The sequence below is a fragment of the Athalia rosae genome, chromosome 7 (assembly GCF_917208135.1).
Source record: "Athalia rosae chromosome 7, iyAthRosa1.1, whole genome shotgun sequence".
Taxonomy (NCBI): Eukaryota; Metazoa; Arthropoda; class Insecta; order Hymenoptera; family Athaliidae; genus Athalia; species Athalia rosae.
In genome coordinates, this window is record NC_064032.1 from 14,648,317 (window position 1) to 14,659,152 (window position 10,836).

General features: G+C 37.5%; 5 protein-coding genes across 5 annotated transcripts in view; 2 read left to right on the forward strand and 3 right to left on the reverse strand.

The window, feature by feature from the left end:
- Nucleotides 1-1,108: 1,108 nt before the first annotated feature.
- Nucleotides 1,109-10,836, forward strand: part of LOC105689632 (obscurin) — a 187,147-nt gene continuing 177,419 nt past the window's right edge. The window contains exons 1-2 of the mRNA XM_048658583.1: nucleotides 1,109-2,489; nucleotides 3,010-4,640. The gene's annotated coding sequence lies outside the window, so the exon portion shown is untranslated. The remainder of the gene's footprint in view (nucleotides 2,490-3,009; nucleotides 4,641-10,836) is intronic.
- Nucleotides 5,040-6,085, forward strand: LOC105692772 (chromatin accessibility complex protein 1). The gene is made up of 2 exons (XM_012412211.3): nucleotides 5,040-5,200; nucleotides 5,323-6,085. The coding sequence occupies exons 1-2, from the start codon at nucleotides 5,066-5,068 to the stop codon at nucleotides 5,737-5,739; spliced, it is 552 nt and encodes a 183-aa protein (XP_012267634.1). The 5' UTR covers nucleotides 5,040-5,065; the 3' UTR covers nucleotides 5,740-6,085.
- LOC105692771 (transmembrane protein 199) lies at nucleotides 6,084-7,047 on the reverse strand. Its single transcript, XM_012412209.2, has 2 exons — nucleotides 6,625-7,047; nucleotides 6,084-6,508 (listed from the first exon to the last, which is right to left on the reverse strand). The coding sequence occupies exons 1-2, from the start codon at nucleotides 7,040-7,042 to the stop codon at nucleotides 6,255-6,257; spliced, it is 672 nt and encodes a 223-aa protein (XP_012267632.2). The 5' UTR covers nucleotides 7,043-7,047; the 3' UTR covers nucleotides 6,084-6,254.
- LOC105692773 (biogenesis of lysosome-related organelles complex 1 subunit 5) lies at nucleotides 6,938-8,125 on the reverse strand. Its single transcript, XM_012412212.3, has 4 exons — nucleotides 8,063-8,125; nucleotides 7,855-7,937; nucleotides 7,491-7,679; nucleotides 6,938-7,394 (listed from the first exon to the last, which is right to left on the reverse strand). The coding sequence occupies exons 1-4, from the start codon at nucleotides 8,079-8,081 to the stop codon at nucleotides 7,227-7,229; spliced, it is 459 nt and encodes a 152-aa protein (XP_012267635.2). The 5' UTR covers nucleotides 8,082-8,125; the 3' UTR covers nucleotides 6,938-7,226.
- LOC105692769 (leucine-rich repeat-containing protein 71-like) lies at nucleotides 8,297-10,626 on the reverse strand. The gene is made up of 13 exons (XM_048659040.1): nucleotides 10,516-10,626; nucleotides 10,347-10,447; nucleotides 10,179-10,279; nucleotides 10,031-10,106; nucleotides 9,810-9,956; nucleotides 9,549-9,728; nucleotides 9,372-9,449; nucleotides 9,194-9,269; nucleotides 9,000-9,105; nucleotides 8,879-8,952; nucleotides 8,667-8,793; nucleotides 8,459-8,583; nucleotides 8,297-8,377 (listed from the first exon to the last, which is right to left on the reverse strand). Exons 1-13 carry the CDS (start codon nucleotides 10,624-10,626, stop codon nucleotides 8,297-8,299), a joined length of 1,383 nt encoding a protein of 460 aa, XP_048514997.1.

Sequence of the window (10,836 nt, forward strand, 5' to 3'; positions counted from 1 at the left end):
ACAACTGCGCCCGGCCACCCCCGAGACGAGGAATCGCTTCGACTACGTCGCCATTTATTTTTCTTTTTTTCATTTTCTCCCTTAAATAAGAAATTCGGAGCGATTGTCCATTCAACTTTGAAATGTTGGGAGAATTTTTAATTTTCACACGATCAGGGTGGGGCACGTGGGTGTATCGATTATTTCGGGGGTGGTATGTTGCATGGAGAAAATTTATATAAATCTGTCGTATCGGGTTAACGCGAAAACCGTTATATTGAGGGTTCGTAGCGCGTAGAGTGTAATATTACTTGGATAACAGTGTGTTCAAAGTTTCGGGTTAACAGATTCATTAATTTAGGAATTAGACACAACGTAAACTTTGAGAAAGTTGGGTACAGAGGATTCTGGAAACTTGTCAATATCTTCCAAACGATTACCTGCCAGACGTTGATTAACATCTCACGTAATAGCTGAGGATTTAATAAATCCACCGAGTGAACGTGAATCCCTCTAGATAATTCTCGCTATCAAATCCCATGCAGAGAATTATTTGATCCCACAATTATCAATGAAAAATTATTCTAAAAAAATCATTATGTATCGTCATTGATAGATGATTATTTTTCCAACAAGCCGCACGTGAAAAGGAAATAAAATAATAGAAATCCATGCGATTTTTGAACAGACTATACCAGCTATATGATAAGTAAATATAACTCCGGCTCGTTGGTATTCTGGAAGCATGATAAGATGGACCCTTCCTTATATTCTTTCCCCAGATTTCTCTTCACCCTCAGGATCGTAGCTGGTTAGGACTAAAAGTATACGTGTATATATATATATTCTGAGCAGCAAGAGCCGCAAAGAAAACTGATTGTGAGACGCGTAGGGAACAGATGAGAACCAGAGTCCGGAATAATGGTTAACAAGCTGACTTGAAAGGGTCGCCCGCCATTTTGAGTCAATACTTGAAAGTCTTTGCTCATTAAGAGAATATTTTACGTCTTTTCTTCCTTCTTCTCCTCGGTGCCACCCTCCCCGTTCCATCGCCCGATTTTTTTTTTATTCCTCATTCTTCTTAGTTCTTATTTTTGTTCTAGCTTATGAAACGCAAGGGTCGCAGCACCTCGGCGTCGGGGGCAGTCGGGTGTAAAAGGGGATGATAGGAATTGCACGGGAACAGAGACGGGGGTGGAGCACAACGGGGGTTGCAGCACAAGATGGAAGTTATTTACCCAGCAGTCGGCACTTTACCCACCATTTCAAATCCGGAAGAGGGGTGGACTTGGGGGTGAATTTTCCAACCCCAGTAACCCGGCCGGCCCCACCCCCTCATCATACCCCATCAAGCCAACCCTCGACCCTACGACCCCCTCCCCGGTAATCACCATCCCATTTCGTGGCGTTTTTCCTAATTCCTTCCAATTTCGCTCTTAGCATTTCAATTTATGCACGAACCAATTCGTTACACTGACGTGCGAATTATTAAGTCACCGGTATTTCCATGAAAACCGTTTTTTTTTTTTTTTATATATATATCGCGTAGATACGATAAATTTTATTTGAAGTATAATGCAGCTGCTTCTGCATTACGTAGTCCAATGATTTTATGACGTACGGATTTTTCTTTTGCATTCATCTGCATTTGTAATGAAAGCTATGAGTGTTAGCAACCGTCCTCGTATTAATGGAGACATTAATTAACTATTATTGTAGCTGCTTTGTTCTTCAGGAATCAGCTGCCCTATTTTAATTAATTTTCAAATCAAGGAAAAAAACATTATTTGTGGCTTTGTATTTAATAATATTTGAAGATAGTTGCATAGAATTTTATGGCTTTTTCCTAGGCCCCGTGAAGTTAAACTGTGACTATTATTTGTTATAAGGTCATTACTACGTAAAAAAAAATGTTTGCCCCTCAGAAAAAGATAATTTTGCACACTTTTTTGATGCAATCAGAAATCAGAGTTATGTATAAGCGAGTTTCGACGTTCATGAGAATTGAGGGTAAATAGGGGATGGCAGTCGGTAAAAAGATCCCTTACTTTTTCCACACAGGATCTCTAGCACATTTCAGGTACCAAATGATGCTAAGGATTAAAACCTATAGGAAATAAAATTTCATCCCTTCTTTACCCCATGAAAATGCGCACAATGGAGGGAGCGAACTTCAAATAGTTCAACATACATGATGCCCAATTTATCTCGAGTTGATTTTATTTAATTATTGCTTCCGGAGTTTTTTCTAATCAGAGATAAATAAGTGGTTGAATTTGTATGTGATCACGTGACCTCTCGCTGATTGGCCAGTAAACAAAAGACGATCACGTTCTCGTTCTTTCTACGGGGGATCGCTACGCAGGACGAACAGCAGCACGATGTCGCTCCGTTTATTTCGAGTTTTATTATTGAAATATTGTGCGACAGAATCTAAATTATCACAAAATGTCGATCTATAGGTGCTATCATCGATTTAGGACAGGTGTGGACTTCGTAGCAACGTTTAAGTAAGTGAAAATTTGAATTTTATGATTCCCTCATGCCGCGTCGTTTGGCCGCCATTACGTGTCCCAAGCTGCGAGCTCTGGCAGAGGGGAGAATTTGTTGCATGTTATAAATCTTTTGCATTAAATTCGGATATCTTTCGCAAAAAATAGTCGGCTCGCTAATAATTGACCTCCAACAGCATTAGGCTCGGTAATTATCACTTCCAAGTTCAAAAAAAATTTATAAATCGCTCTTATCTTCATGGCGTCAGATCGCAGGAATGTTCTAGAAGAACCAACCGCGGTCGAATAACTTTGAATCTATATGGCGGCGATTGGACGCGCATTCACGTTTATTTTCAAGTTTATTATTGAATATATGTGCGGTGATTATCAAATTTTTTAGAATTGTTGAGAATTTTCATTATTGAGGTGTGTGAGGCATAAATCGCGTTCTATATTATTTTCTTGGCGTGTACTGATACTATATTTGCATTGCAAGGATTGGAATCTAATCGATTGCATTTCTCACAACTTACAGATATGGTGTGTAGTGCGGTGCAGTGTGCAGAGACTTAAGTGCAGAGACTTGTGTGCTGAAATAGTGTTTGCATAGGGACCAAAGAAATTGATACTAACAGGATGGAACTTCTTGGAAAATGGCTACGGTATGCAGCGTATCCAGAAGAAGAAAATCAACTTCGGCAGAGTCAGTGAGTCGCATGCTTTGATTTTGCTGTCTAACTTTCCTCAATCTTTTCTATCGCGTGGCATGGTGGTACCAATGTTTCATTTTATTTGTATAACCATTACTTATTTCAATATACATGAGCTCTTTTCCCCTGATAAAACTATTTATTGGTCAAGTTTATCGAGTCATTATATTATTCCAAAATCTATAGATTAATCTTTTCAAATATTACAATATATGTTGATATTTCATTCATTTCTTGAGAGCCAACTTAAATTCCATAAATTCTGGATAGGATGTACTAACCCTTTCTTTCCCTACAGTGAAACTCATCAAAGTAAGTCCTGAACCACGTTGTATGATTGATGCGTACTGAATGATTGTGTTGGTGAAAATGTGATTCGCAATTAAATATAGGTGGTATAGGTAGGATGCGGTAGGCCGGGTGCTGAATGTAGTTCGATCTGAATGTGTGCGCTAGTAATAATTAGAATCTCAAGTTGAGATGGATTTGGGAACATCGGTCTCAACTTTGGGGTTCCACCGAATCGATTCGTTGAGTCGGGGGGGCAAACACAAATATGGGTAGGAAGGAATCGCGAACGGTCAGGCAGGTAGTTTTTAAGCGGACATGCGTATTCGTTCCACAGCGTCCTACAATCGCAAATATTTGGCACGAGCTTTTCTTATCAATACCACTTGTTCCCAGTATTAAATTCATCTCACTAATATCCCTGTATTGAGTCTCAGAAGTCATGGAATTTGCATAATTATCCGCCAGAAATTAGATTCACACTTGGAATAATTAAGTTCTTCTTTGTATACAACTTTAGTGTTCAGAATTGAAAATAAAGCCAAGCGATTGTTGGACTGGGCAACATGCTGTCCCTTAGCTCTGTGTTAACGTGGAGCACAGAGTTGAGAGGACATGCTGAGCCTGAAGACAACGCGTCGAAGAGGATCGCCGACCACCATGCTACCAATTCTTTATTATGCTTCTACTTTTTCCTCTTTCCTTTCTTTTGTCTATCAGCTACATATTTTCTCGCTTTTTATGCATGTGTTTGAGTAGTTCAGAGTCTCGCAGCTAGCTTGCAATTAGAGCTCAGACTCGAAACTTTGTACCAGTCTGTTAACATATACTCATATGATACTGCTAAATGTTTCAGATCTTCCAGAGAGAGGATTTAGCCTACCAGAGATCTCCAATTAGAAAATACTTGTTCCCACGAATATCTAAAACTAATCTGATCTGCTGTGTGTTTCAGGTCTCCCAGTGAGCGGGGTCTTTGTCGATGAAGTCCTCGGATAAGACAAATTTTTGCCTTATTATTATTTCCTTACTAATCTGATTTGCTGCGGATTTCAGGTCACCGCAGTTAGCAAGGTGTTTCCTTGAGAAGACTTCGAGGATGATGGATGCATGCCAAGTAATACCTGACGTGGTCATCAATGAAAGCCCTGCAACAAAACTACTTCATGTAGGTAGATTTCTGATATTTCAGCTTTTGAATCTAACAAAAATTGATGAAAAATAATATGTCTTGTACAAAGAGTTATGTAATCGAGTTTATGCTAATGTGTAATGCGTACACAAACTTATGAAGGTATGATCAATCAAATTCGGAGTGGACTTATAGGCGACTGGTGGTTATTTAAGTTAGGGACTGCGCAATATTGTAGGGGCTTAATTTATTGTCCTCGTCTACTTCTACTGCTAAAATAAACTACTAGGTATATGAGCATTCGCGATTCGTTTGGTAGTTGAAGTTTGGCGGTGCAAAGTTAAATCTACCGGATGCTTACCTTCGAAGATGGTGAGACCAATCAGAAAAAAGCACTACGATTTTAGTGACGCCGGAATCACGCCGGAGTTAACTAGCAGAAGTGAATATAATATAATATAATGGCGTCGCAAGGGTCGCCACAGAAACCAAAAGATCTGCATTTACCACTATCTCGAGTGAAAACAATAATGAAAAGCTCTCCTTACGTCGAGACAGTTGGCCAGGATTGTTTGTTCCTTGTGGCGAAAGCAACGGTAGGATAATATCGAATTTTTCATAACATCGCTAACGCGCCAAGAAGCTTTGATTCTAACCAACTAACCGGCCAACCGGATCTCCCAGAATTAACGCGGAAAATTCAAACCTTTGTTCTCAGGAATTATTTATTCATCATTTATCGTCTGAAGCACACAGTCTGGGTAAAAAAGGACATACTCTCGACTACAAAAATGTGGCTGAAGTGGTGCAAAGCAATGAAACCCTTGACTTTCTACGTGAGATAATACCACGAAAGATAACCGTCAGAGAGTTTAAAGAGTTGATGGCAAAGAAAAACCCCCCTTCTTCGGATAGTAGTTCATCAGAGAGCTCCTCTGATTCTGACACTGATAGTGAATCTGACAGTGCCTCTTCTCATGAGGATGAAACAGTGCAGAAAAAAGATGCTAATGGGGAAGTAGTAGAGATCACCAGCAGTTCTGAAGATAGTGTTCCTCATAAAAATGGAAGCGATAGTAAAGAGAATGGAAAAGTCGAATCCAGTGACAGTGAGGAAGAATCAAATATGGAATAATTCCGGAAAATTTCTTGTTCCTAACTCTCAGAAAGTCTTGAGAAAAGATTCTGATTACTAAAGATTGGTCCAAACAGCAAGACTTTAATACACATCACAGATCAGACGATAGAGACCATGTTAGTACTTTGAGGAGCAGCACTGAGGATTTGAAGACACATTCCTTTGTAGAATTAATTCATCTGGCTGTCATAACTAAAGAGAATAGCCGTCTTTGTGAGGAACCTCATTAATTAGTCCTAATATAAAATACCCATTCAACTCATCATGCCGTTTTTAGGGATAATTTTAATAATAAAATATTTTTTCACACGTATGACAAGACTTAAAAAATACATTCTAAATACTTTGAATTAATCATTTATTAAACTTCAAACTCAATGGTACATAATGAAACAAAATGTGAAGGAAATCACAGCTCAGGATATTAAAACTCATGTGCTTATTCAAAAGTTTGAGAAGAAAGTCGTTTCTGAGGAACCAATAAAAATTGTGACATTGCTCTTCTGCAGATGTTACTCTTGGTGTAGTTTTTGCTTTGGTAGTTCCTCGTGACTGAGAATATAGTCTTCTTCATTAAGCTTTTTAGCTAGAAAATATATCTCTGCCAGGGCTATAATCAGGGCGCACATTATGCCAAGTAAAAGTCTAAATCCAAAGTCCAAACCACCAATGATCAATTCCACTCCGATGAAGCCAAACACAAAACCAGCTAGTACAGAGAATACAAATTGAGCAATTGCAATCAACTGCTTGTTCATCTCTTTCACTGAAACAAGAGAGACAAACATGATTGTTCTGAAACCAGAATTTTTAGAAAAAGAAAGTAGGGGGGAATATAACGAAATGAGTAAATGATAAAGATAAAATAATATTGCCTCTTACTTTGATAGGCGAGAGTGTCTTCAGGCAACTTCTTTCTAACAGCATCGACGCTTTTTGTCATAGCTCTGTATTCCCTATCATTTTGTTGCATTATCAACTTCTGTATTCTAGCTTCAAGTTCAGGGTTTCTTGGGGTTATTTCAGGTACTGGAAGATTCACTTTGGAAGTTTCCAAAAATTCATGCAGATAGACCTTCTCTTCAGAAGTCTTTCTGTACTCTTTTAAGTAATTGTTTAGCCATAAAATGTCTTCTAGTTTCAATATTACGTTAGCTCTCTGCTTTTTAGTTGATTTTTTGAGCGTGGATATACCTTTGGGCAGCTGATCTGTTTCTTTCACTTTCTTCATCACAAAATTTACCAACTCTGCACCAGGGTTGATAGTTATGGAAGGATCTTTTATCACCTCCACAGGCATATTGGCTGATTATTTGATTATCTGAATAGTACAAAGGGTTTTAAATCCTCTGAATTGATACAACAGAGATAAATAAGCAGGATACATATATTAATTTTTTTCTTGGTCTTCTATCACAGTCTAAGCGTTGAATGAAAAAACAGGAATATTTTTATGATCCTTGAGTTGACTAATACGTTTTAATTCAAGGAGAAATGTGAAGTTTTTCTTCCAAGTCCTGATAAAACCCTCTGAGTTCCTCTTCTTTTTCTTCAAAAGTTTTATCAACTTTTTCGCATTTGGAGCTCATATCATTGATGAACTTTTGCCACTGGGACTTTCTTGTCTCTCTGTTCACTTGGAGTTTTTTATCCTGCAAGTAATATACTCCGTTGTTAAGCTAGAATGAAATAAAGATCTAAACTAGGAACAAAAATCGACAGAATAGGATAAGATAAAAGAGGCACACGTTCTCAGTCTTTTCTTCCTGTTCAAGGACTCGCTGGCACATGCTAAGTGCAACGTCTAAATTTGCCTTCAGACTGGGCAAATGACAATCGCCCAGCTGCTCTGTACGGTCAAATTGACTCTGTCCAAGCTCTGTCGAATATTCCAAGATCTTGAAAAGGCGCTCCACTTCTCTGTCCTCTCGTCGCTCCTTGGTTAAATAGGCGAAAAACAGAATATCAGATCAACAGAGTCAAAAGAATGAAGGGGGATTAAATATAATTAGAACAAAAATTGAATGATCAAAGTGCTTAGACTTTCTCCTATTTTAATTAAAGATTCACTTGGAATCCTTGTACATCAGGTTTGATGTTCAAATCGCGTACCTCAAACTCTCGTAAGAAGTAGCTGATCTCTCCCTGAACGAAGGGTCGGTGATTGAAGAGACGACTCCAAATTTCCCCGGTGTCTGTAGATTCGAGATAAGGGATGGAATAATATGAAATAAAAGATAAGTTTAGTTTACTCCGAAATCTTCTAAAAAGTGCTGTAAAACTTTGAAATTATTCGTTATCCATCACATGATAAGCACACCTTTTACTATAGACGCCATCTTCTCAATTAACTCCACGTGATGACGCTCAATACTTCAATGCTCATTCTATATCAGAGCGCATGACCCCGCGTAAGATTTTGAACGAATGCCTTAGGCGAACAGGAACTTTTCTACTCCTCTTAGCAAAGGATATTCTGAATTGTTAACAATAACACGAATAACAAGAGTTTCATATCAAAACTATACAAGACTTAAATTGGGGGTAAATTTCTTCACTTGGACTTTCTGCGATTTTGACGAATCAGTGATTTCAGTTGCAAAACCAAATTGCAAGCATCATCGAATTCATTACCCTGTTAAAATTCAATAGATAACGAATCCACATATTTCAAATATGGCTGCATAGTTTGCTAGTTATGTATTTGTAAACTCACTTCTACACAAAGATGTTGCAGTCCATAACTCACATTGGATGACGAATCGCTCTTAATCATTTGTAGCTGCTGATTTTTAACGCAATCGATTAGACGCCGCAATGTTTTATCGGTAATTTTATTGACTGCAATTGATCAGACTCACGGAAATAATAGATTAGAGAAAAAATCTTCCTTGGTGGAAATTATACAAATTCTTTCTACTCACAGCTCAAATTCAGATGTTGTAACTTCAAGTTCCCAGAGCACATCAGTGCTCCTTCAATTGAAAAAATATCTCTCACGAGTGGATGAGTGTCGACAGGTGTCATAGAATCTGTTAGTTCTCCTAGAGACTGAAAAAAAAAGATTAGAAATCGAAAAAACCTTCAACTAACGCTTCAAAGTACATTTTCGCTAATCGTCAAAATCAGAAATTACTTGTAAGTTGCATGGCATCGAACGATTTACACTTGATTCACTCGAAGTGCTGATCAATTGTTTAATCGATGATGCTGCGGGATTTAAAATACAATTTAGGATCATTCTTCCAATATTTTACGTGTCATAACGGTCAGACCCCTCTTTTTTTTTACACCGCGAATCCGTTCTTTGATTGCTGGGCCCAATCTATCCTGTGTCAAAGCCACCCTTGATAGATTATCCATCTGTATGTCAAATAAAACGAGATAAGGGTGTAGAAATCATTAGATTGAAAAATTTCCAAGTGTAGGTATAATATTCTATATAATATACCTTTTCCCTGCAAGCTTTCAATCTTCTGATTGTTCTGCGCCGTTTTTCAACTACTTCGCTATGCGTCAACGTAAACCTATTGATTAAAAAATTGAAGTTTAATTAATCATTAAACTAAGAGCCCTCTTAATGACTCTTCCGGTTTTTTTTGGATTAGCTATTTTTTTTTTACACGTACGTGCTCAATGATTCTAATATCGACGCGACCCCAGAATCATTTATTCTATTACCAGTTAAAGTCAAACTTCGCAATGATCTGAAAAGATTGAAAAAAAACGATTTTCATGAAATACAAGTCGCCATATCTATGATCCGTATATAGTTGCATAGAACAGTAATTATTAGACATAACTACCTATTAGTCCGCAACATTCTACCAATTTGATTAGCTCCTATTTCCGAAATATTATTATTTCCCAAATTCAGTGCGATCAGTTTTGGAGAATTAGGTCCATCCCGGTGAATTAAATTCGCAGCAATTTTCTCTATTCCGTTGTCATTTATTCCACACAATTTCAAAGAGAGATAGAGCAATCTGCACGAAATAATTTATTAACAAATATAAGGTAAATAGAGAAATGCATGGTCGGCCGGTAATATAAATTGATGAATTCACCTCGTCCCTGGGGTGCATAATAGATAATAATTTTGTTCAACATTCGGGTTCATGTCCAAATTCAGATCTTTCACACCGCAATCCGCTTCTGCGAGCATCTCAGATATTTTTAAGATTCCGTCAGCATTTATCGAGCATCCTTGTAATCTGCGTTATGATTATAATGAATCATTGAATAAGCGACTCGAGTAAACGGTTGTATCATTTTTTTTATTAATTACTTCAAGATGGTTAGTGCAGAAATTTTTTTGGCACAATCACTGAGCACAGACAGCATAAATGTGTTGATTTCATGGCCTGATGATAAAAAATTCAGATGGTATAGATTTGAGCTGTGTATAATATTTACTGAAAATAATTGTTTGATACCTTTACAACGAAACTCTGTGGGGTTTTCCGCAGATTGACCACCAGGATTTCCGCAAATTAAACTAAATACGATAGCTCCTTTGGATTCAGATAATTCTAGTCTGCAGTATGAGAGAAAAACGATTTTTGGACTTATTGAAAAGTAATAACCGTATTATTTTTCTTCACCTGTCTTCAGATAATTTTTTATGCGAGCCATCCCCGTCCCTTTTATGGGTAATGATAGATTTTGGAGAACTAATTCGAACGGTTTCTCCGGCTTGAATGATCTAATTGAATCGACTGTATGAGAATTTTTTAAATCAATAACGTTACGCGAGATAATCAAAAAATATACTTGAAACTGCGGTAATGGGAGTATATTTCTGTCCCTGCAAGACTGTAGAAAATCGTTCACAAAATTCGGCTTTATTGAGGCAGTTGAAAACGTGCGATAATTGTCTTCCATAACAGAAGTATGTGGGTTGCTGACTGCTATAGAAAATTATAAATGCAATATAATTTTTGCTATAATCATTAATGAAGTTACGTTTGATTAGATTCATATAAGCTTTCGTCCATGTAAAATACTCTGCCTTGACGTAACTTTGTTTGATTTTTTTTCTGTTGCCATGTTAAATTAATTATTGTTTTGTGCAAGTAACTGGATGCAATGTCA